This window comes from Sminthopsis crassicaudata, chromosome 2, assembly GCF_048593235.1.
Source record: "Sminthopsis crassicaudata isolate SCR6 chromosome 2, ASM4859323v1, whole genome shotgun sequence".
Taxonomy (NCBI): domain Eukaryota; kingdom Metazoa; phylum Chordata; class Mammalia; order Dasyuromorphia; family Dasyuridae; genus Sminthopsis; species Sminthopsis crassicaudata.
In genome coordinates this window covers 275347894-275372943 of record NC_133618.1, presented here as the reverse complement: position 1 = coordinate 275372943, position 25050 = coordinate 275347894, and the positions used below count along the sequence as shown (strand labels likewise).

The 25050-nt window shown below is 38.1% G+C and overlaps 1 protein-coding gene across 1 annotated transcript in view; it reads right to left on the bottom strand.

The window, feature by feature from the left end:
- SORD (sorbitol dehydrogenase) overlaps nt 1-11632 on the bottom strand; it is a 57894-nt gene extending 46262 nt beyond the window's left edge. Inside the window, exon 1 of the mRNA XM_074289511.1 lies at nt 11419-11632. Within this exon, the coding sequence (XP_074145612.1) occupies nt 11419-11478 (60 nt within the window). The 5' untranslated portion in view covers nt 11479-11632. The remainder of the gene's footprint in view (nt 1-11418) is intronic.
- Nucleotides 11633-25050: the final 13418 nt, after the last annotated feature.

Sequence of the window (25050 nt, the reverse complement as noted above, 5' to 3'; positions counted from 1 at the left end):
CTGGGGCATTGAAACTCAAGCCTCATATGGCTAATAAAAGACAACTCTGAATCCTGAATCTTGCAGAAGTCCGAAACAGGATTATGCTTGCTAAGAAAGCTCTCTTCTTTGCAAAGCTGCCTGCCAGGACTTTTGCCCGCTCTGAAGATATTCTCTTCTCAGTGTTAACCTTTGCCAAATTCCTAATGAAGAGTTTTGCCCTCTAAGAAAACATCCTTCTTAGTGAACAATAAAATTCCCTCTTTGCCATAGATTTCTGCTTTGTGAATTCTTTCGCATTGGACCTGTGCAGACCTGAGGAGATTCTCCACCCCAATTTTTGCACCTCTTCACTACCACTAACCTCATCATTTGCACCTCATCAGTTCCCAGTAAGATCCTATTGTGCCACAGTTCTCTTTAATTGTCCTGACTATTGTTCTGCCTCAGTTTCCTTAACTATTCTACTTCAATACCCTTAGTTGCAACCCTTCCCCCCCAAGTTCATTAAGACTTGCTCTAAGGTTATAAATTATTAATGTAAAATTCAAGATAAGGGGGAGATCAGACTTCCTGGCTCCTAACTCTTTCTGTTCTAAAGAATTTACGGCACTACCCCTCTCTAAATATTCCAAAAGATAAGATCATCTGGGATATCTCATTGACATCTTCCTAGTTTCAATGTTCTGACTCCGCCCCTGCCTTGGTCTACCCCTGTAGCTGAGCCATGTGTGTATACATGTCATTGAGAACTCACATTCACGACAGGATATTTTGAGACAAGAGTCCTGTCCAGTCAATCAAACTCTCCAATTAATAAAATATTTAAAACTCTCTAATCTCTATCTTGCCTCAATTTCTCCGGCATTATAATCCAATGATACTAACTTCCATCTTTGTCATTTAAAACATATTTGCAAAAAATTTTTAAATAAAAAAAGCCTATTTGCAACCTGGCTCCAGCCTATTCCTCAAAACTGTTCACACAAAATTATTTCCCTTTTCTCTTGTGGTCAATATTCCCAGTACACAATATTCTATGATCAACCTTCAAATAAGTTGGAACCATTCCTGGATCACATCCCCACCTTTGAGAACCCCAAATTGTCTATCAAGTTCATTTTAAAGGTCACTTCGTTCTGAATTCCGAAAGTCATCAGTGAAGCTCCTCTCCATTCCAAATTCCAAATATACACAATCACTCCATATTTATTTTGCATATATTCTGAATTTACTTATGAATAAGCAACATCCCACCAGGAGAATATAAACTCCTTGAGGGCAGAAACTTCTTTTGGGGGAAAAGAAGGTCTCATGGGGCTCTGCACTTAGTGAGTCCAGAATGCTAGTTGACTGACTAAACAATATAATAACAGTCCAGAGCCTCTCAAAGTGATAACTTAGGTAGTTACCAAGGCCAAAATAGGTTTTCTAGTAAACAAATATTTATTAATCACCTCAGGAAAAAGAAAGGACAGCTCCAGATTTTAAGGAACTCACAATCTAAAGAGGGAAACAACATGTAAACTTCCTACAAATAAGTAAACTGCAGGCAGCCTCAAAGGGAAAACATTAAAATGAAGAAGACTTGAAAAAGGCTTCTTTCTTATAGGAGACAAGATTTTAATTAAGATGCAAAGAAAGCAAAGAATCAACTTGCCCAAAGGTGGAGAGCAGAGACAGAAGTTTCAGATCTAGGTTCCAATTTCCTTTGAAATTAATATAATAAATAGGATTTCTACAAAGTTCGACAAACAATAGAAATGCATTTCACCAACAGCAGCAAGGGTATAGAAAAAAGGAAGAAGCATTCTCAAAATCAGGTCAAACAGGAAGCAATTCTACTGGCTTTTCAGACAGAAGGAATTCACAACCTTATACTTGAAATCCTATCTGAAGGCTTCAGCTTGGTTGATTTTGACTGGAAATTTGACTGGAGTAAAGGGCTGAGTATGATGTCCAGTGCTCATGGCTCAATCTGGAAGAAACTGTTTTCCCCCTTTTTTGGAGGAATGAAAATAAAATATTAAATTTTTAGGTATTTCTGGTAACAGGCCTAGGCTAATCAACAGGACCCCTGGACTCAGATTAATTGCAAGTATAATCCTATTACATATTAACGGTTATCCTTTGAAATTCTAATCCCATGGTTCAGTGGAAGACACAGGAGAAAAACAGGCTGTCAGCCAAACCCTAAACTGAGCCACCGTTCAGAGTTCATGCACAATCTTTACATAATCCTGACTTCCCTTTTGCAATAAAATATGAATGTAAATAATTAATTAAATTAATACAACTCATGGTTATTTTGGATTTTTCTAAAACAAATGTTTTAATTTTTAAAATTGTTATTGATGTTTTATTGTTGCTGCATTATTCATTTCTGAATATATTCCTTCTTCTTTCCCTAGCCAGAGATATCCTTTGTAACAAAAAAGAGGGAAAAAGCAAAACCAATCAACAATCAACTATACCACAGTTCTCCACCATTGCAATGAAAAAAAGTACAATTCTATTATCTTAAGATTAACTATATAATTTTCTTCTTAGTTTAAAAAAAATTAGATAATCTATTAACCATTCCAAAGTCAGATGCATTACTCATAAACCAAGAATCAAAGTTTAGAGATGGCTTTAGGAATCCCCTTATTCTTCTGATGAGGAAACAAGAAGCCCAGAGAGAAGTAATTTACCCTTGGAGCACAACCAGTTCTAGGATCAAAAATCTGACTGGAAATCCAGGGCACTTCCCACTAAACCACCAACTTCCCTGTCACTTAATCTAATTGAACCTTGCTTTCCTCATCTATAAAGTAGGGATAAGAATAACTGCATTAACAACCATCCTCACAGGATTGTTAGGAAGGGAAGTGTTTTCTTAAACCTTAAATAAATGTGGGTTATTGAAGAGAGGTCTTCAGTGTTAAGTGTGGTTGGCAGGTAGGGAGAAGGTCTGACAGAGGTCAGTTTAGCTCCATAGTCCCACCCTCTAGGGAGGTCATCTAGTCTGAAATATAATTTATGGCAGACCTCGGATGCCCACCCTCTGAGGGGTCTCCAGCAGTCTCACATTGCCGTGCCCTGCCAGAACTCCCAGTCATGTCCCAGAAATTAAATTTTCCCATCCATGGCTGCCATAGCACTCTGCCTTGCAGTGTCTTTCTCCTTACCCCTCCTATCCCCAACGGCATGTGGTATCTCCCCCTATCCTTCTAGACCCCACTTCTCCTCCTTATAGCTAACTTGTTTTTTCAGGGTGCTATGTCCCTTTTAGGAAAACCCCTTTCTATGCTCTTCCAACTCTATTTCATATTTAACATTCCCAGTATCTATTGCATCCCTTCATTTTGTCTATAACCCATTCCCCTAAATAAATCCACCTTTTGCCAAAGAGAATGGCCATGTGAATTCTTCACATGACCAGACCTCAACTTTTGGTAACTACCATCAACTGGTGTCTACATCAACTACATCATGTTGGTCCTCAAACCACATCAGTCATTATCATTACAACAATAAATATCATAAATGACTCACTAAATAAGTAGGAGTTATTATTACCAGCTGTCTGACTTTAAAAAGTCCATGCAACTTATTTATAAAATGAGGAAAATAACTACATCCCAGAATGATGATTATGTGGATCAAAATGTAACACTAAACACAAAATGTTTTGTAACCCTAAAGTATACATAGAATTTCTATTTAAATGAGATAAAACATATCTCTAGTTAAACAGTGCACATGAAGTACTTTCTAATCATAAAGAATAAATATAAACTGCTACTAATTTTTATGAACTGCAAACTAAAACTGCTCCTTTTTAATTTGTCCTATATTGTTGATTACAAAACCAAAGTTTATGATGAAGATTCAGAGCAGATGGCATGTAATCCAATCCCCTTGACAGATAAGAAAAATGAAGGGGTTTTTTTGGGGGGGTCCAAGATCATATAGGTAAAGAGAAGCATCCAAGGCAAATTTAAACTGACTCTAAAACCAGTATATTTAATAATAACCCCTCTATGGTATATAATACCTGAAAGTAGAGGATAAGATTTTCTACATTCCTTGCTATCATTTGTCCATAGATTTTCATCTCTGAATTATGTTACAGTCTGCGTAGTGTGTGCTAAAAACTGTTGGGTTGCTGAGTAAACTGTGGTATATGAATGCTCTGGAATATTATCGTTCTGTAAGAAATGACCAGCAGGAGGATTTCTGAGAGGTCTGGAGAGACTTACATGAACTGATGCAGAGTAAAATGAGCAGAACCAGGAGATCACTGCATATGGCAACAAAATTATGTGATCAACTATGATAGACTTGGTTCTTTTCAGCAATGTGATGATTTAATACAATTCCAAAAAACTTGTGATAGAAAACACTATCCACATCCAGACATTGACTATGAATTGTGGATTGAATGTGGATTGAAACATAATTTTTTTTTGTCACCTTTGCTTTTTCTTTCTCAATTTTTTTTTTCCCCTTTTGGTCTGGTTTTTCTTACACAACATAACAAATAGGGAAATATGTCCAAAAGGACTGTACAAGTTTAACATATATCAGACTGCTTGCTGTTTTGGGGAAGGGGAGAGAAGGGAAGAAATGAACACAAAATCTTAAGAAAAATAGATGTTGATTATATTGGATTACTTGCTATTTAGAGGAGAAAGAAAGATTTGGACCACAACCTTTTGCAAGGGTAAATGTTTAAAACTATCTTTACATGTATTTTGAAAATAAAAAGTTATTAATTTTTTTTTAAAAAGAAAAATAAATGAACATTGAAAAATAAAATAAAATACTATTGAAGGGGGAAAAAAAACCTCCTTGGAGTCAGCTAAGCCAATGTCCATACTTCTCTATTTTCATGCTGTCTTCCATATTTCCCCCCCCCCCCAAAAAAAAAAGCATCCATGCTGCTCCTCTAATTGTACCTTGTTAAAAATCTCTCCTTCCCCAGATACCATGTGAGCCTAGAGGCTACTCATTAGATTAAATTTATGGTTAGACACTTCAATCACTTTAAATGTTTGGACATTATCTCTTACCTTGCTGTGTTTTTAAGAGTTAAATAAAATATCAATAAACCCAATGGGTTCCGTGTTCCTCACTTTTTCTTTTACAATTCAATCTATTCTTGCTGTTTTCCCTACATAATTGCCTCCACATACATCAACTTAACCTTTTTCCCCTTGCTCCCTTACCCTTTCTTTCTGTTAAATCATTATTTGCTTGAAAATAACTAATAATCACTCTATCTCCCACTCCAGGCATTTTTATGGGATACTTTCCCTTTTCATTTCCATCCCCATTTCCCTCAGTTAAAATCCCATCTTCTACAGGAAGCCTTTTCCTATCTCTTAATTCTAGTGCTTTCTCTCTTGATTATTTCCATTTTATCCTGGATATAACTTATTTATAATATCATTGTTTGCAGGTTGTCTCTCTCACTACACCTACCCCTCCCCTATTTGAGGTTAACTGATTTGCCCAGGGTCACATAATTAGCAAGTGTTAAGCTACATTTGAACTCAGGTCCTCCTGACTTCAGAGCTGGTGCTCTATCCACTGCACCACCTAGCTGCCCCTGCCTCTACCACTCAGGAATTTCTTCTTTATAGTTGACACAATCCCCATTTATTACCCAGTCAAAATCTTGATAACTGTTTTGTCCACAGACCCCAGGGGACATTCTAACCTCCTCAATTATTCAACAACTGGCTCACCATTTTTATCTCTTCCCCCACTTCCTACCTCAATTCTAGGGCACTTCAACATACGTATTAATACTCAAACCCCTCACCTCTCTCAAATATAAGGACTATGCATAAATAAATATATCCCCTCCATGTTCATAAACTCTGAATTTCTCTTATTCTAGTCTACTACTTGCCAATACCAAGCCCTGCTTTGTTCACACTGTGACCTCCAATCTCTTGAGTTCTCAAATCTCTTCTAATCTGTCACTCCTGTATTAGCACAATTCCCCCCCCCCCCAACTTGACCTCTTGGTGAACAGGTTCATCTCTATATTCCTCTAGAGTCCCTGGTCTTCTTATCATATCAATTATATCCTGCCACACCTCAGCCTTGGATCACTCCCATCATCCATAATCTTTATTTCTACACATGTACTACTGAATGAAGGTGGCAAAAATTATGCAACAATCCTAACTGGCTCCATTACAAATTTATATTATTCAGTTTCAACTGGGCCCTCACAGAGACACTTCCAAACCTTTTCATCTCTTTTCAAGTATCCCAAACCTCCCCCACCCTCTCAGCTAAGAATTATGAAAGAAAGAAATAAAACCTGTATGCTATGATTTTTTTGGGGGGGGGGAAACATCTTTTGCTAGGAAAAAAAATTAGTCTTAAACTGTATTTCCAGCTCCACACCAAGATGATCTGATGACACCAACTACAGAGAAAAAAATCCCCAACAGAACAGCCACGATTTTAGGTGATTCAAGAGACAAGGTTAATAAACTATAACCGAAGCTTGAATCTCAAGCAAACCACCCAATCTTGTCATTATTTTACCTCCCAAATAAGGAAAATAGATGAACAGCCTTACATAGTAAGTTTTTTGCTATCTGTAATGTGAAAGCTGTATGAAACCCTACATGTAAGTACATCTTCTTTTTTTCTGCAGATCTGCTAGTTACCTAGCAAAGGCACATGAGCTGATAATTAAACTTTTTTTATCTTCTATCCTGCCTCTGAATTTAGTGTTGTGATTTTGTTGTTGTTGTTGTTATTCAGTTGTTTTTCAGTCAACCTGCAATCAAATGGACCATGATGGAAAAGAATTACTCTCCTGGAGGATCTTAGGACCTTGAGGAATACTACATATTTTATTGGGGGGGGGGGAGAATACATTCTTTGAAAGCTACATTTTCTCCTCTGTAGCTCAAATCACCCAATACCTTCTACCACTATCTCTTTTTTTCACCTGTCTCACAAAAGATGTGCTTCTATTTGCTAAAACTCAATGCCTCTATCTACACAAATTATCCCGTTCTATGCCATCTCTTCCAGCAAACCTCCTCCTCTATTATCCCCATTCTCTAAAATATCTTCTCTCCCTGTCCAGTAGCTACTTCTATACTGCCAATAAGTATGTCCATCTACCCATCCTCAAAACACCTCACTTGATCCTTCCATCCCCAAAAACTATCATTCCATAGCTCTCCTGTCTTTTGTAGTTACACTCCCTGAGAAAGCTGTCTTCAACAAATACCTTCTCTTCCTCTTCTCTCACCTGTCTTTGATCCTAAAATCTTGCTTCCAATCTCACCATTCAACTGGAACTATCTCCAAAATTACCAATGATACTTAATTGCCAGATCCAATAGCCTTTTCTCAACCCTCATTCTCATCCTCTGGGTAACCTTTTTGTCTATCACTCTCTTCTCCATGATACTTTTTTCTCCCAAAATTTTTGGTTTGGTTAAAATTTCTGGTTCTCCTCCTGCCCATATGACCACTCCCTAGGATTCTCTATTGGACCTGCATCCAGGTCAAGCCCGACAATCATGATTGTTCTATTGGGTTCTATCATGGGCCCTTCTCTTTTCCCTGTTTCTCTTGATGATGTTATCAGTTCTCACCGATTCAATGATTTTCAAATCTACTTTTTCAGATCTAAACTCTGAATTCCATATTCCCATCTACCTTTCATCCAATTGCCTATTGCATATCTCCCACTAGATATTCTGTAGACAACATAAATTCAACATGTCTTGTCTGAAACTAAACTCATCTCTCCCCTTCCAAACTTTGCTCTTACTATGAAGGGCTCAACCATCCCCCAGGCTTGAAACCCAAATGTCATCCTTGATTCCTCACTCTCTCTCATATCCTAAATCCAATTTGTTGCCAAGTCCTGTTGATTTTACCCTTATTATGTTTCTACAACATAGTCTTCTCTCCTAGTACAAAGCCCTTGCCTCCTTGAGACTGGACTACTGAAATAACCTGCTGATTACACCTGCCAAAAGTCCCTCTCCACTCCAATCCATCTTCCTCTGAGCTATCAAAGTGATCTTTCTAAGACTTCACTCAATAAACTCCAGTGGCTCCCTATTGTCCTCAGGATTAAACACAAAATCCTATTTTATGTTCAAACTCTTTCATAACCCTATCCCACCACCACCACCTACCTTTCCAGTTGTCTTACACATCATACTTCCATCCCACATGTATTCTTCATTCCAGTGATACTGGACTCCTTTCTGTTCTTACTACATGACACTCATCTTCCAAATTCAGGCACTTTCATTGGCTGTCCTCATTTTTACAAATATCTCATTTGAGATACATAAAGGCTAGTCACTTTATTGTTGCCATAATCATTATTATTATTATTTCACTGGCTATATGGACCTTTGCTAAGGTAAAGGAAAAATTAATCTGTAATTTAAACAGTAGCCTGGGGCAATGAGACATTTAGACACTTTCTTAGTTAGTATATGTCAATAAATAGAGCAAAAACCTTGGCTGTCCTGATTCCCAAGGCCAGCCCTAAGCTACCAGGCCAGAATGTTCCTCAAAATAAAAAGGGGAAAAATAACTAGATAATGTTTAAAAATCTCTCTTAAGTCTAAGATTTTCTCACAGCTATTAAGATCACCAACCTGTGATTTTATTGGTGTAGGAATTCTGGCTACTGCAGATAATAATCTTATAGATTTAAAAGTTCTACATTTTAAATTAGATAGGCTTTTCCCAGCCTCTATGTGAAATGAAACCTCTTTGTAAACTGCTTGACTCTATCTGTTTTGCCCACGTCTCCAGAAGCCTTTGGGCCTGTTTCCCAACATTTTGCCCCTGCCCATCCATCCTCTTTTGGTCCTGAAGCCTTCTTTGTTTCATGTAGGAAGGGAAACCAATGGGACTAATATCTAATTTGTGGTTGTGTTTACAACACTGGCCTTGAGCTTCCGATTGGATCTCTTCTCTGGGTCTTGTTTATAAATTCTTTGTGTGTTTCTCAGTCAACTCCTTCAGGAGTATCTCCAGGTATTTGTCTCTGGAGGGGAAAGTGAGGCAGTGACTTGCACAGCCCTCCCTCACTTAAATCCAATTCACTTGCATCTCACTGTGCTCTTCAAGAATGAAGGGCAAACCACCACCACCGAAACCAGCTTGAGAACAGAAGATTCCAGAGACAGATAGAAGAGATTATCTAATCCAAGTGGCTTGTTTTTACAGATGAGGAAACAGAGCCTGAGAGATGACGTGAATGGCCCAAAAGTTACGCAGGTAATTAACAGAAGAAAGATCCAAAATCTGGCGTTCTCATTCCCAAATCCAGCCTTTCTTTCGATACTTCTCACTAAAAACTCAGGTGTTCCATGAAATGTTGATCTCTACATTTTGCATAACCAAATGATTCTTCATAACTGTAAGGAATTCCTATTGAGAATCTTTCTCAATGCACTGTTTAGGATAAGTAGATGTCTAAAGGATGGGACTCTCTATTCAGGTCTTCCCTATTTACAAAGTTGCCTGTCTCACATTTATTTAGATACAAAAGTTCATTCTAGAATTGTATCCTACACAGCCCATCCTCATACTCTTCTGCTTTGTTCTAGAAGAAAGGTGGCAAAGTAACTATAGTGGTATTAATCTCTGCCTTCAAAGCTGAAGGACTATTGGGGAGGGGGAGGGGGGAGTGAGGAGGGAAAGATAAGTGAATATCAAACTCTCTTCTTTGTGAATATAGTATCAGATCTGTGTTTTCTTTCACAATATAACTAATATAGAAATGTTTTCCATGACTGCACATGTTAAACCAGTATCAAATTGCTTGTCTTCTCAAAGAGTATGTAGGGAAAGGAAGAGAGGGAATTTGGAGCTCAATTTTTTTTTAAATGAATGTTAAAATGTTTTTACATGTTAATAGGGGAAAAACAAAATATTAAAACAATATTATCAGTTAGAATATGGAACCTGAGATTCAGAGCTAGATGGAAACTTAAAAGGCCATCAGATAATCTAACCTCCTGATCTTACAGATGGGGAAACTGAGGCAGAGATGTTTAGTGACTTTTCCAAGTTCTAAGGTGAAATGGAATTTATGTTATCTTGATTCCAAGTCCAATGTTCCATCCACCATACCACAATGCATCTAACACAAGGTTGAGATGGCAGGGTACTGGACACTATGGGTCAATGATGATGTTGGCTGTGAATTCAGTAAAGAACTAGTTTGACCACTTACCCTGGGGACACTTTATTTCTCTCTATACCAATATCTCAAGGAACATCTCTCTAATTATTAATCACAAAACAGTAAGTTGTTAGCGCTGCAAATGACCTTAGATCACATGAGTCCAGATTCAAAGTGGAAACTGAAGCCCTAAAAAGACAATCTGGGGTTTGATACAACAAACTCTAAATTTTTCTTTAAAATCAAAATGTGATTATTTTCTTCAAAGGCACAAAAGGCACTAAGGGAAAGAGTGGGGCATAGTTAAAAAGCACTTAGGTAAAAGACATCTGGATTCTCAGTCTGGAATGACACTTACTGGCAAGAGACCACTGTCTCTTGAACTTGTTTCAATGAGTTAAGTTATGGGAAGAGGATTTTGTAAACCTTAAAGTGCTAAAAAGAGTTTTCCCCCTCTGATCTGAATGATTGCTGATCTTGAGCAACCTGAGCTCAAGTGAAGGGAGGATTGGCCTAAGTTTAGCTGATGGGCAGTTGCTCGATCTTTAGCACCCAGAGACAGGGAAACAAAGGTAGCTAGGAGCCTGGGAGACTGGAATGGGCCTAAAAGGACAAATACCCAGTAAGCAAATCAAGCACCGGGGAGAAGGAATGAGAATGAGAAAATGTTCTTTGGAAAGTCCCAAGAGAAGTAGAAAAAGAAAAAATCCAAAGAAAAGGGAATAGTGAAAGAATTAAGACAGAATTGGCTGTAGAGGGAACCCACCGACCCATAATGACCCACAGTGGGGGACCTTGTTCAGGGTATGAAAACTGAGTGGAGTACTAGAGGCCAGGAGACAATCAAGTGTTTAGAGAAGGACGGGCCAGGGATCTTGGGGATAACCTCATCTGTTTTCCTTGGTATCGCTCTGGGAGGTGCAAATGCACCTGTGGGTGCACCTACAGTCAGCATGGGGGAGAGTGACTCTGCCCCCCCCCCCCGTTTTCCCAATCCCAAAGGCCTTAGACCCTAAATTGAGTGTGCCTAAGTTGAGGGGGGCTGAGGGAACACTTCTGGGCTGAATCGGGCACTTGGTGGAGGGGAGATCTCTGGGGCTGGATGAGAGGCAGGGGTGGAGAGACAGAATCTGACGGGGAAATGTTTTCAGGGAAAGCCAAGGGGCCGGTGCTGGGCCCAGGAGTGTTAGGGAGAGGAGGCTCAGGGATCAGAGGGAGTGGGATCCCCACCACCGCCTCCCTTCTTGCTTTACCAAGCGCAGGTCCCCGGGTCCGTGCACCACCACGGAGAGATTATCAATCCTGTCGTCCATGTCGCCAACTGCCAAGCTGAGGTCTGGGGCTCGTGACTGCAGAGGGCCGGTTCCCGCTACGCAGCAGCCTGGAGCCGAAGTCCGATGAGGTGCGGGAGGAGGGCTCAGGTCCTGACGCTACATTGCGTGGGGCGGGGCTCTCCTCCGCTTAGACGGAGGGCGAGGGGGCGGGAGGGGCGGAGTCCCTCCCTTCGGATGGAGGGAGGCGGGCTTCTCTCGGCTCTAACGGAGCAGTTGCTAAGTGGAGCTTCACCCTTGTAGGGCCAAAGAACTAGGTTTCTTTGAATATTGTCTCTGCCGTTAGATTGTAACCTCCTGTCAGGCAGGAATCGTTTTTTTTCTTCTCTTTATTTTAAACATTCAATATTTAAAAAAAAACTTTAATAGTTTTTTATTTTCAAAAATATACGGAAAGATAGTTTTCAACATTCACCCTGGCAAATGACCTTATGTTCCAAATTTTTCTCCTGCTCTTCCTCCCACCTACCTAGGTTAAATATGTCCAGTTCTTTTTTTTTTTTAATTAATTTTATAATTATAACTTTTTTTTGTGACAATACATATGCATAGGGTTTTTTGTTTTTTGTTTTTTGTTTTTTACAACATTATCCCTTGTATTCCCTTCTGTTCTGAATTTTTCCCCTCCTTCCCTCCACCCCCTCCCCTAGATGGCAGGCATTCCCTTACATATTAAATATCTTATAGTATATCCTAGGTACAATATATATGTGCAGAACTGAATTTTGTTGTTGTTGTTGTTGCAAAGGAAGGATTGTATTCAGAGGGTAAAAATAATCTGGGAAGAAAAACAAAAAAAAGTGCTCACAGTTTACACTCATTTCCCGGTGTTTCTTTTCTGGGTCTAGCTGATTCTGTCCATCATTGATCAATTGGAATTGGATTAGATCTTCTCTATGTTGAAGATATCCACTTCCATCAGAATACATCCTCATACAGTATCATTGTTGAAGTGTATAGTGATCTCCTAGTTCTACTCATTTCACTCAGCATCAGTTGATGTAAGTCTCTCCAAGCCTCTCTATATTCATCCTGCTGGTCATTTCTTACAGAACAATAATATTCCATAACATTCATATACCATAATTTACCCAACCATTCTCCAAGTGATGGACATCCATTCATCTTCCAGTTTCTAGCCACTATGAAAAGGGCTGCCACAAACATTTTGGCACACACAGGTCCCTTTCCCCTCTTTAGTATTTCTTTGGGATATAAGCCCAGTAGTAGTATGGCTGGATCAAAGGGTATATGCACAGTTTGATAACTTTTTGGGCATAATTCCAGATTGTTCTCCAAAATGGCCAGATTCTTTCACAACTCCACCAACAATGTATTAGTGTCCCAGTTTTCCCACATCCCCTCCAACATTCATCATTATTTGTTCCTGTCATCTTAGCAATCTGACAGGTGTGTAGTGGTATCTCAGAGTTGTCTTAATTTGCATTTCTCTGATCAATAGTGATTTGGAACACTTTCATATGAGTGGAAATAGTTTTAATTTCATCATCTGAAAATTGTCTGTTCATATCCTTTGACCATTTATTAATTGGAGAATGACTTGATTTCTTATAAATTAAAGTCAATTCTCTGTATATTTTGGAGATGAGGCCTTTATCAGAACCTTTAACTGTAAAAATGTTTTCCCAATTTGTTACTTCCCTTATAATCTTATTTGCATTAGTTTTGTTTATGCAAAAACTTTTTAATTTGATCTAATCAAAATTTTCTATTTTGTGATCAATAATGATCTCTAATTCTCCTTTGGACACAAATTCCTTCCTCCTCCACAAGTCTGAGAGGTAAACTATCCTATGTTCCTCTAATTTATTTATGATCTCGTTCTTTATGCCTAAATCTTGGACCCATTTTGATCTTATCTTAGTATGTGGTGTTAAATGAGGGTCCATGCCTAGTTTCTGCCATACTAATTTCCAGTTTTCCCAGCAGTTTTTGTCAAATAATGAATTCTTATCCAAAAAGTTGGGATCTTTGGGTTTGTCAAACACTAGATTGCTATTTTTATTCATTATCTTGTCCTGTGAACCTAATCTATTCCACTGATCAACCAGTCTGTTTTTTAGCCAATACCAAATGGTTTTGGTGACTGCTGCTTTATAATATAGTTCTAGATCAAGTACAGCTAGACCACCTTCATTTAATTTTTTTTTCATTACTTCCCTTGAAATTCTCGACCTTTTGTTGTTCCATATGAATTCTGTTGTTATTTTTTCTAGCTCATTAAAATAGTTTCTTGGGAGTCTGATTGGTATAGCACTAAACAAATAGATTAATTTAGGGAGTATTGTCATCTTAATTATATTCTTCAGCCTATCCAAGAGCACTCAATGTCTTTCCAATTATCTAAATCTGACTTTATTTTTGTGGCAAGTGTTTGGTAATTTTGCTCATATAATTCCTGACTTTCCTTTGGTAGATATATTCCCAAATATTTTATACTATCGACAGTTATTTTGAATGGAATTTCTCTTTGTATCTCTTGCTCTTGGATTGTGTTGGCAATGTATAAAAATGCTGAAGATTTATGTGGATTTATTTTGTATCCTGCAACTTTGCTAAAGTTCTGAATTATTTCTAATAGCTTTTTAGCAGTCTTTGGGTTCTCTAAGTATACCATCATGTCATCTGCAAAGAGTGTGTCCAGTTCTTCTAAACATATTTCCACAATTTATCAGACTGCACAAGAAAAATCAGATAAAAAAGAAAACAAAATAAGCAAACAACAACAAAAAATGTGAAAAAACTATGTTATGATCCCCACAATCCACTCACTCACATGAGTGCATGATGCAAATGGCTCTCTCCACCACAAGACTATTGGAAATGGCCTGAATCACATCATTGTTGAAAAGAGCCACCTCCTTCAGACTTTATCACATAATCTTATTGCTGTGTATAATGTTCTCCTGGTTCTACTCCATTTATCATCAGTTCACGTAAGTCTTTCCAGGCTTTTCTGAAATCATGCTGCTGATCGTTTCTTATAGAACAAAAATATTTATATTACATTCAGATACCATAATTTATTCAGCTATTCTCCAACTGATGGACATCCACTCAATTTCCAGTTCTTTGCCTCTAGAAAAAGGGCTGCCACAAACATTTTTGCACATGTGGGTCCTTTTCCTTTTTTATGATCTCTTTGAGATACTGACCCCATAGAGATACTGCTGGATCAAAGGCTATGCAGTTTCATAGTCCTTTGGCCTAATTCCAAATTGCTCTTCAAATGAATGGATCAGGTTCATAGTTCCACTAACAATTAAACATTAATTTTTTTTTAATTTAAGTTCTACATTCTCTCCCTCCCCTCATTCATTTCTTCCCCACTCAGAAGACAAGTTCTATGATATCATTTAAACATGTGAAGTCATGCAAAACATTTCCATATCAGCCATGTTGCAAAACAAAAAAAAGCATGAAAAATGAAGAAACTTTTTAAAAGTATCCTCAATTTGCACTCACTTCATTAGTTTGCTCTCTGGAGATAGATATCATTTTTCATCATGGGTCCTTTGCAATTGTCTTGGATTTTTATTTTGATTAAAGTAGATAAGATTTATAGTTGATCATCATTACAATACTGCTGTTATTGTGTACAGTGTTCTCCAGGTTCTTCTCTCTTCACTTTGCATAAGTTAATATAAGTCTTCCCAGGTTTTTCTGAAAATATCCTGCTAATCATTTCTTATGGCACAATAATATTCCATCACAATTATATATCACAAGTTGTTCAGCCATTTTCCCATTCTCCTCAATTTCCAAATATTTGCCATTACAAAATGAGCTGCTATAAATATTTTGTTGATATTGTTCTTTTTCCTTTGATATCTGTAAGATACAGACCCAATAGTGGTATTACTGAGTTAAAGGTTATCAACAGTTTTATCTCTAGTCATCTTGATCCACATCTTGCCCCTGGACCCAAATGTCTCTGGAGTGGAAAGTAAAGCAGGTGACCTTGCACAGCCCTCCCTCACTTAAATTGAATTTACTTGCATGTCATGGTATCATTTTCCTGATGTTGGTACTTTTAGAGAACAAAGAACAAAATAACAATCTGGCACATAGTAGGTGCTTAATAAATATTTATTGATTAAGAGAAGGAGGGTCCAGAGATCCATACCCTTTAATTCAACAATACTTCTAATAGGTTTGTATTCCAAAAAGATCATAGAAAAAGGGAAAGGACCCACATGTACAAAATATTTATAGCAGCTCTTTTTGCGGTGGCAAAGAATTGGAAATTGAGGGGATGCCCATCAGTCAGGGAATGGCTGAACGAGCTGTGATATATGAAAGTAATGGAATATTATTGTGCTGTAAGAAATAATGAGAAAATAATAATAGAAAAACCAGAAAAGACTTCCATGAACTGATGCTGAGTGAAGTGAACAGAACCAGGAGAACATTGTACATTGTAACAGCAATATTGTTAATGGTAACATTGTTTGATAATCAGCTATGACAGTCTTAGCTCTTCTTAGAAATACAATGATCCAAGAAAATTCCCATAATGGAAAATGCTATCCACATGTAGAGAAAGAACTGATGGGATCTGAATTCCAATCAAAGCATATTATTTACTCTTTGAGAGAAGTTGTTTCATGTGTTTTTCCCTTTTATAATATGATTAATATAGAAATATTTTACGAGTGTATATGTATAACCTATATTAAATTGCTTGCCATATTGGGAAGGGGGAAGAAGACAGAAAAGAATTTGTAGAGAAGAATTTGTAACTCAAAATCTTTCAAAAAATGGATGTTGAAAATTGTTTTTATGTGTAATTGGAAAAAAAAATACTAATTAAAAAAACACTCATGCTGGACCAGTAGGCACTTGCTTAGAATCCTGGTTCTGACAGTAGCTACATAATGCCAGGAAAATCACTCTTTGAGTGATAATGATCTTTGATGATAATATTTGAAGCAGCTACTTCCCAGGGTGGTGGTGGTGATAGTGATGATGATGATGGAGAGAAGAAGGAAGTGATTTGCCTAGGGCCACAGGGCTAGGAAGTGTCTGGGGCAGGTCTTCTGATTCAAAGGCCAAAGCTTTATCCTTTTTACCACAAGCTACCTTCTTATTTTAGATAAGTATGAAAAGTGACAATCTTAAAGTCCCATATAAATATCAACTATTATTGGTGGATTGGTTGGTAGGAGTCACTTAATGTCTGCTATTATTATTACTGATGGATTGGTTGGCCCAGATCTATGATTTCATTGAAGAAAAGGAACGCCCTTAATTCTAATGCCTTTCCTTTTGAAAATTTATCTCATGTGAGCTTCTTAAGAACTCTCTTTTGCCTTTCCTTATATACCCAGTACTTAGCATTGTGCCTGGCACAATTCCTATTTATTGACTGGCTCCAAAAAAGGAAAATTCCTCTTCAAATGAAGATCAGCACTTGCACTTTGGCTTAGAGTTTTAGAGTGTTTCCTAAGCCACTGATACATTGTAATACACTGGTATTACATGCTAGGATGTGTCAGAGACAGACTGGAACTCAGGATTTTAACTTTGTGGTCACTGTAGATTGGTTGGTTTTCCTCCTAAATTCCCATAAAGTCATAGAATGCCAGGGCTCAAGGGGAGCTTCAAGTTCATCTTATTTTATAGAAAAGGAAGCTGAGCTTAGAAAGGTGGGGTAAATTGCTAAAGAATTAATAGGTATAATATTTAATAATAATAGGTAATTCATTAGTAGAAGAGCCAGAATCTGAATTCAGTTTTCTTGCACTTGGAGTCCAGCACTCTTCTCATACTGAATGATATTTCTTCCATCTCTTCTTTCCTCTTGCTTTTTTATGACTAAGACTTCCTGATCAGAGAATAGTGAAGTCTGAATCTTATATAGCTGGCCCTCCTACTAAAAACTAGTTCTTGGTAAATAATAAAACAAACAAAATAGCATAAATACTAACACTATGTGCTAGGCAGGGTGCTAAATAAGCACAAGAGATACAAAGAAAGGCAAAAATATAATTCCTATTCTCAAGGATGCAATATGAAAAAACACATACCTACAAGGTACATACAGTTCCCATGAGAAGGCAATCTCTAAGGCAACAACTCATTTTTATAGGATTATAAAACAATTCAATCCAATCCAACAAATATTTCATTCAGACAGTCAATATGCATTGTAACACCTGCTGTGTGTCATATAGTATGCTAAACACTAGGGATACAAAGAAATGCAAATGACAGTTCCTGTCCTGAAGGAGCTCACAGTATAGTAGAATCTCACTTTTACCATCTAACAATTCTCACAACAAACCCTTTAATAGGTAGTAAAAGTATTATTACCTCTCTCCCTTTGTAGATGGAGAAACTGAGGTTAATGTTCTACAGAGTGCCATAACACAGAGAGATGGTCCTCTTCCAGGTAATTCCTAAAGTAGAACATCACCATAGGCTTAAAGAGACAGAATTCAATCAAGAAGCAATTATTAAATACCTCTGCTTAGTGGATGGTGGTAGTATTCAGGCTGGTCCAACTCTCCAAGACCCCATTTGGGATTTTCTTGGCAAAAATAGTGGAGGTTATTTGCTATTTCCTTCTCCAGCTCATTTTACAGATGAGGAAACTAGATTAAACAGGGTTAGATGACTTGCTCAGGGTCACACAGCTAGTAAGTATCTCAGGTCAAATTTGAACTCAAGTCTTCCAGATTCTAGGTTTGCACTTTGCACTCTATTCACTGCATCACCTAACTAAGTGGATATCACCCCTACTAAGTGGATACAAAAAGAAGAAAAGGAAAAAGAAAAAATGATTTCTGCTTTCAAGCATCTTAAATTTTGCTGGGAGGGAAAAATATACAAACATTTAAATAGTTATCACTGGAGAACAAATAGGACACTGACAAAGGGATCAGGAAACGTTTTCCATAGAAAGTGGCCCCTGAATTGAACCTTGAAAGAAGCTAGAGTCTAAGATTATATGGGGTAGAGTGGGGGCAGGAAGAAGTATGGAAAACTAGGCACGGAAAAGATGGGGAGAGGAGATATAATGCTGATTTCAAAGACCAGCAAATAGTCATTTTCTTGGACTAGAGAATTGTATGAAGGAGAGTAATGTGAAATAAGGCTAAAAATATAGGTTAGAATAGACCTTAATTGAAAAGCTGAAAAGCTTGAATTTATTCCCAAAGCAAAGAGAGCCACTGAAGATGCTTGAGTGGGAGTGTAAAGTGGTCAAATCTATGGCTTGGAAATATTCTTTTGGCAATTGTATAAAGGGAAAATTAGAAAGGGAGGTAATAAAAGGGAGAAATGCAATTAGGATGCTTTTACATTAGCCAATATGAGAGCTAATGAAGGTTTGAAGCCAGGTAGGGGCTGATGATGGAGTGAAGAGAAGGTGATACAGTCTTCTGGAGATAGTACTGATGGAACTTGGGAATTATTTGGACATAGAAGCAGGAGTGGGGGTGAAATAAAAGGATGACTAAAATTCTGAGTCCAGATGACTGGAAGGATAATGGTACTTTTAACAGAAGCAAGAGTTACACTCTACTGGGGGGAGATATATGGAAAATAATTACAATAAAATATGTAATATCACAGTAGACAAAAAATGCTTATAGATCAATTGATTCATTGATTGTACATGGAGAAGAGAGAGAAGTAAGTACTTCCAGTGAGGTATCTCAGAGAAAAAGTTTTATGAAGAAGGAGGCAAGTGAACTGTTTACATTTTGGCATTTGTTTTACACCTATTATTTTCAAGTATTAAAAATACAGACGTTTAAAAAACTAATCTAATAAAAATGATAGATATGACCCAAACAAAAATAAATATAATTCAAGAAAAAATATAATAAGGACCAAAAAAAGATGCAAAGTAGTATTGGAAGAAAAAAAAACCTGTACTCTGTGTTACAGGCCTAATTGTGCAAAGAACAATTGTTATTACTGTAATTATTATTCTAAATTGATGCATTATTCTAGGTAGGGGGGAGCAAGTGGGGGGTAGCAAGGGCACAAAGAGGAGAGAGAAAGAGAGAGAAAGAGATACAGACAGAGACAGAGAGAAAGAAATATTATAAATCAATCCAAATTCAGTATCCCCTAATGCTCTAGGATATGTGTCTCTACCACAAAATATTTTTGAAATAACATTCAAAGGAATCTTAATCAAAGAAAATTTCACTATATGACAAAATATTGTTGCACAACTTAAGGTAAGGTAAAAGTTAGCTTTTTGCTTAGTCAATCCTGAACAATATTCACTTAATCTTGTAGAATCATTCTCCTAAAACAGTCCTTCTGTGACCACCAAGCATGTGAAGACTTTCCCTGATGAAACAGATGAGAACACTTTGTTCTAATGGCCATGAGGGCAGCTGAAGCAGATGCTGTGAAGTTGTAGCTTGATCAGACATCAAAGGTCATCCACTACATCCTAGGCCAACACCAGTGTTCTGCCACTAGATTTTGATGACTCAGAAAGAGAGAGTGAAGCTGACTACTTTGTACAATTCTGCCTAACTTAAATCCAATTCACTAGAAAGTAAAAAATGTCACCTAGGATATGATTAGTTTACTTCGAAAATGAAGGACTAACAACAACAACAACAATTCAAAAGCTCTTTCCAATCCTCCCATCCCCAATATAAACTGGCCACAGGTAATATAAGTAATTAAGGGACCTCCTTCCTCAGATCAATACATTCTTCCCTTGGGGAATGAGAAAGATTATGTTCTTAAACAGAGGTAAGGTATTTCTCTATTTTAAGTCTAGTTACTATTCTTAATCCTTTTTTCATGAAGTATTTCTTAAAAGTTTGATTCAATACTGACAAAGCTGTTGGGATTTAAAAAAACTTCATTAAGTCTAGATTTATACTTTTATTATATATTATTATACTTACATTCTTTATACTGAAAAAATATTTGTTGCTCAATATTTTCAGTTCAACTAAAAAAAGGGCATTTTAATATGTTAACATAGTGGTTAAAGAGGTAGTTAATAGTTAATAGGTAACATACCTGCTCAAAAGCCTTCAGTAGCTCCCTATTATGTCTAGAATAAGACTTAGTCCTGCATGTAAAAATCTCCACAAATTGGCCCCAAACTACCTTTCTAATCTTATTTCATGTTATATTCCTTAGCACCCCTTGTGTTTCAATCTGGAACACTTTTTTTTCTTTCTGACTATTGACTTCCCTGACTAGTCCCAACTAAAATCCTCTTTTTTTTTTCTTTTTTTTTTTTTTTTAAATCAGACATCTTCCCCAACCCCACTTACATCTAGTTTCTTTCCTCTGTTAATTATTTCCTGTTTATCCATTACTTTGCCATCTTTGTACCTGCTTGTCTGCATGTGGTCCCTTCTCATTAGTTTGCAAGCTCCTTGAGGACAGAAACTTTTGGGGCAGCACCACAGGGTCTCTGGCCCGGCTCTTAAGTGCCTCCGTTGGAGAAGATGGGGGCTGCTCTTGGTGGAGTCCGAGGGGGCTGCTTACCAGGGTCTGGGGATGCAGCTTCAGCTGTAGCTGCGGATATTGGCCACCCCCCTGACCAACTAATCAGAGGCCCAGAGCAATGGGCAGGGAACAGTTTGCTCTAGGAGAACAAGAAGCTGCCATCCCTACACTGTACTTACAGAGGGTTCCCTGGAGTGTGTAGCAAGTGCCTCTCCCCTGCGGTGCTGGAGCTGGCCAGAATCTCAGGCTTGTCCAGGAGACCTAGAGAGAAATGGGCTCCCCAGTGTTGCTGTGGGCTGAGGCCCAGGGGCCTCCAGGGGCAAACTGCACCATTCCTTCAGGCTAGTCTGTTTTGGGACATCAGTCTCTGAGCTGTAGTTGTAAACTTGGGGGTACTGGTTCTGCATTTTCTCCTACTCACCCACCACCTTAGCATAGAGAGGACCTGAAGCCCATGCACTGATGCTGGGGCTCCAGTGATCCTGTGCTCCAAGGGATGATCTGTGGAGCTACCAAACCTAATGATCAAGGTTAGCACTCCTTGTACACCATCATTCCAGCCAGCCGAGTCCTCCAGACACTTGTCTGGTCCCATCTGTACCCCTTGTGTTGTGCCATCAGGCCTGGCCCTGGCATCTTCTCCACTGGGTTACTTCTTTGGTCACTTCAGGAGTGCTGGGCTGGGCTCCCCCATACCAGGATTTTCCTGGCATATATGAGACAGCCCAGGCTGCTCACTATCATCCTGGATTAAGGCTCTCTAAGGTTGGGGAGAAGGCAGAGAAAGGCCCCCACTTATCCCTTGGTCACTGCTAAGAAGCTATCAGTATTCAAGACAGTTGCTACCTTGAGCCATCTGTCCAAAGGTACTGTAAGAATAAAGAATTGTTTCAATCATAGATTTTGTTTTTAGGAATCAGCACATTCCCATGCATCCTAGTAGAAAAGTGTTCCAAGCACAGAGTGAATGATATCAGTATTAGGAGAGGTCAAGTGGGAATACTCTGGGTGATTAATTGGGAGGGGGTATTAATTTTGGATAGGGAAAGTAAGTTTAATTCCTTGGGAGAGAAAAGATAGGCCTTTGTATAGACCCCTCCATCACTACCACCACCACCAAGGGGATTATTCTGGTGGATGGACTCCACTTATCCTGCAGATGTTAAACCTCAATAAAGAATGATCAGAAAAAGTCTTAAAGAGGGAAGCTGAAGTGACCCATCACCCTAACTTCCCATTCCAGGTAGACTATGATACTAAAGCTGAGGATACCCAAGATAACCCAAGTGAGCATTTTTTCTTGCAAATGACTTTGGATTGGCTTAGGAAGGGCAGAGCGGAAGACAGAGAGATGGAGAAGTAGCTTTGTGTGTACAACAGTTATCTTGATACCAAATAAATGTGCTGAGAGTCACAGAGACAGAATGAGGGGGGGAAGAGGAAGGGACAGAGGGAGGGAGACAAAGACAGACAGAGAGGAGGAGGAGAGAAAATCACCAAGTAGCAATTCCATAATATTGGAGAATCTCTGACTCCTGATGGGGCAGGGCTTTTCATGCTGTGGGTCACTTAGAAACTTTGTCAATAACTGCAGTCTTAGTGTGCTGGATCAGCTAAGTTTTCAAGGCAGGTTCCTTGCCTTTTAGAGAAAAACAAATTTACCCTACATGGCAAGAGTCTTAGTGTTGCTACTACCACTGCTGTGAAACAAAGTTGGCCTTCAAGGAAGAAAATTACTTCAATAGACATAAAGTGAAAAGGGATTAAATTCCAGGTATGAGAACTGACGTATACAAATGAATGGAGGAAATACAAGACAAGATCAGGCTAGTAGTTCAGTTTGGCTAGAATGAGGAGAGGACGAAGCAGTGTATTGTGAAATAAGGGTAGAAAGACAGATTGGAGAGCTTTGAATGCCAGTTCATTAAGGAATTTGTGGTTTATCCTAAGATAGCTACTGAGGTGTGTGATAGGTGTGTCTAAATGAAGAACTTATTGTTTGAAGGCTACTTGGAAGAAGGCTTCTAGAGGTGGGAGGCCTATCTTAATGATTTCTTAATTGCCAAATCTTCTGACCTGTCCATAGTTCTCAGAATCTATTGGCGTTTTTGAAGCCTTTATTATTGTCAATTACCACCTACTCTTTGAAATTCTTTTCTCCTAAGGTTTTATGATATTGTACTCCCCAGGTTCTCCTTACACCTGTCTGATGGCTTTTCTGTTTTCTTTGCTGGACCTTATCTGCATCTCATTCAATAATGGTGGGATTTCCCCTAAGGTTCTGTACTGGACCATCTTCTCTTTTTCCTAAAATGTTTTATTTCACTAGAGGATCTCATCAGCTCAGCTTCCATGATTTCAATTATCATCTCTATGTAGATATGACAATTATACCAGGGTGAATTAGATGGTAAAGTGGATAGAGTACTTGTCTTATAGTCAGAAAGACTTGAGTTTAAATCTAGCTTCAGATATTATGGCTGTGTGAACCTGGGCAAGTTTCCTCATCTATAAAATAGGCTGGAGAAAGAAATTATATACCATTCCAGTATCTTTGCTAAGGAAACCCTAAATGAATAGGTCACAAAGAGTAGAACATGACTAAATAACAATATGCAACTAATTCTCAGATCTACTTGACCAGCCCTATCTTCTTTTAAGGCTTTTTGTCTCATATCTTCAGCTGCCTTTTAGACATCTGAAACTGGATGTGTTATAGACATCTTAAATTCAACATGTCCAAAAATCATTATATCTCTACTCCCCATGCCCAACTTTCCCCTTTTCTAACTTCCCAATTATGGTCAAGAGTGATACCACCATCCCAAACCCCCAGGCCCAAACTTAGGGTCATCCTCTACTTCTTCCTCCCCCCTCATATCCAATAAGTGGTCAATAATTGTATATTTTACTATTTCAACACTTTTCTTTTATGACATCATCTCTCCTCTGACACTACAACTGGTGGTTCTCTACCTGAAGTCTCTGTCAAGTTGACTTTCCTAAAATGCAGATTTGATCATATCTCTCTTTGGTTTGGAAATCAATTTGATGCCAGATCTTTGCAGCCTACAGTGTGTCCCCAGATATAAAGCAGGGATGAGTGGCAGCAGCACCAGGCACACTGTAGTCCCTGTCCCACTACAGGGTCATTCACAAAAGATAGCTGCATTGACCCAAACTTAATACCATACACCAAGATAAGGTCAAAATGGATTCATGACCTAGGCATAAAGAATGAGATTATAAATAAATTAGAAGGAACATATACCTCTCAGACCTGTGGAGGAAAAAAAATTATGACCAAAGAAGAACTAGAGATCATTATTGATCACAAAATAGAAAATTTTGATTATATCAAATTGAAGAGTTTTTGTACAAACAAAATTAATGCAGATAAGATTAGAAAGGAAGCAATAAATTGGGAAAACATTTTTTACAGTCAAAGATTCTGATAAAGATCTCATTTCCAAAATATATAGAGAATTGACTCTAATTTATAAGAAATCAAACCATTTTCCAATTGATAAATGGTCAAAGGATACAAACAGACAATTCTCAGATGAAGAAATTGAAACTATTTCTAGTCATATGAAAAGGTGCTCTAAATCACTATTGATCAGAGAAATGCAAATTAAGACAACTCTGAGATACCACTACACATCTCTCAGATTGTCTAGGATGACAGAAAAAGATAATGGTGAATGTTGGAGGGGATGTGGGAAAACTGGGACACTGATACATTGTTGGTGGAATTGTGAATTCATCCAGCCATTCTGGAGAGCGATTTGGAACTATGCTCAAAAAGTTATCAAACTGTGCATACCCTTTGATCCAGCAGTGTTATTACTGGGCTTATATCCCAAAGAGATTTTAAAGAAGGAAAGGGACATGTATGTGCAAGAATGTTTGTGGCAGCCCTCTTTGTAGTGGCCAGAAACTGGAAACTGAGTGAATGCCCATCAATTGGAGAATGTCTAAATAAATTGCAGTATATGAATATTATGGAATATTATTGTTCTGTAAGAAATGACCAGCAGGATGATTTCAGAAAAGCCTAGAGAGATTTACATGAACTGATGCTGAGTGAAA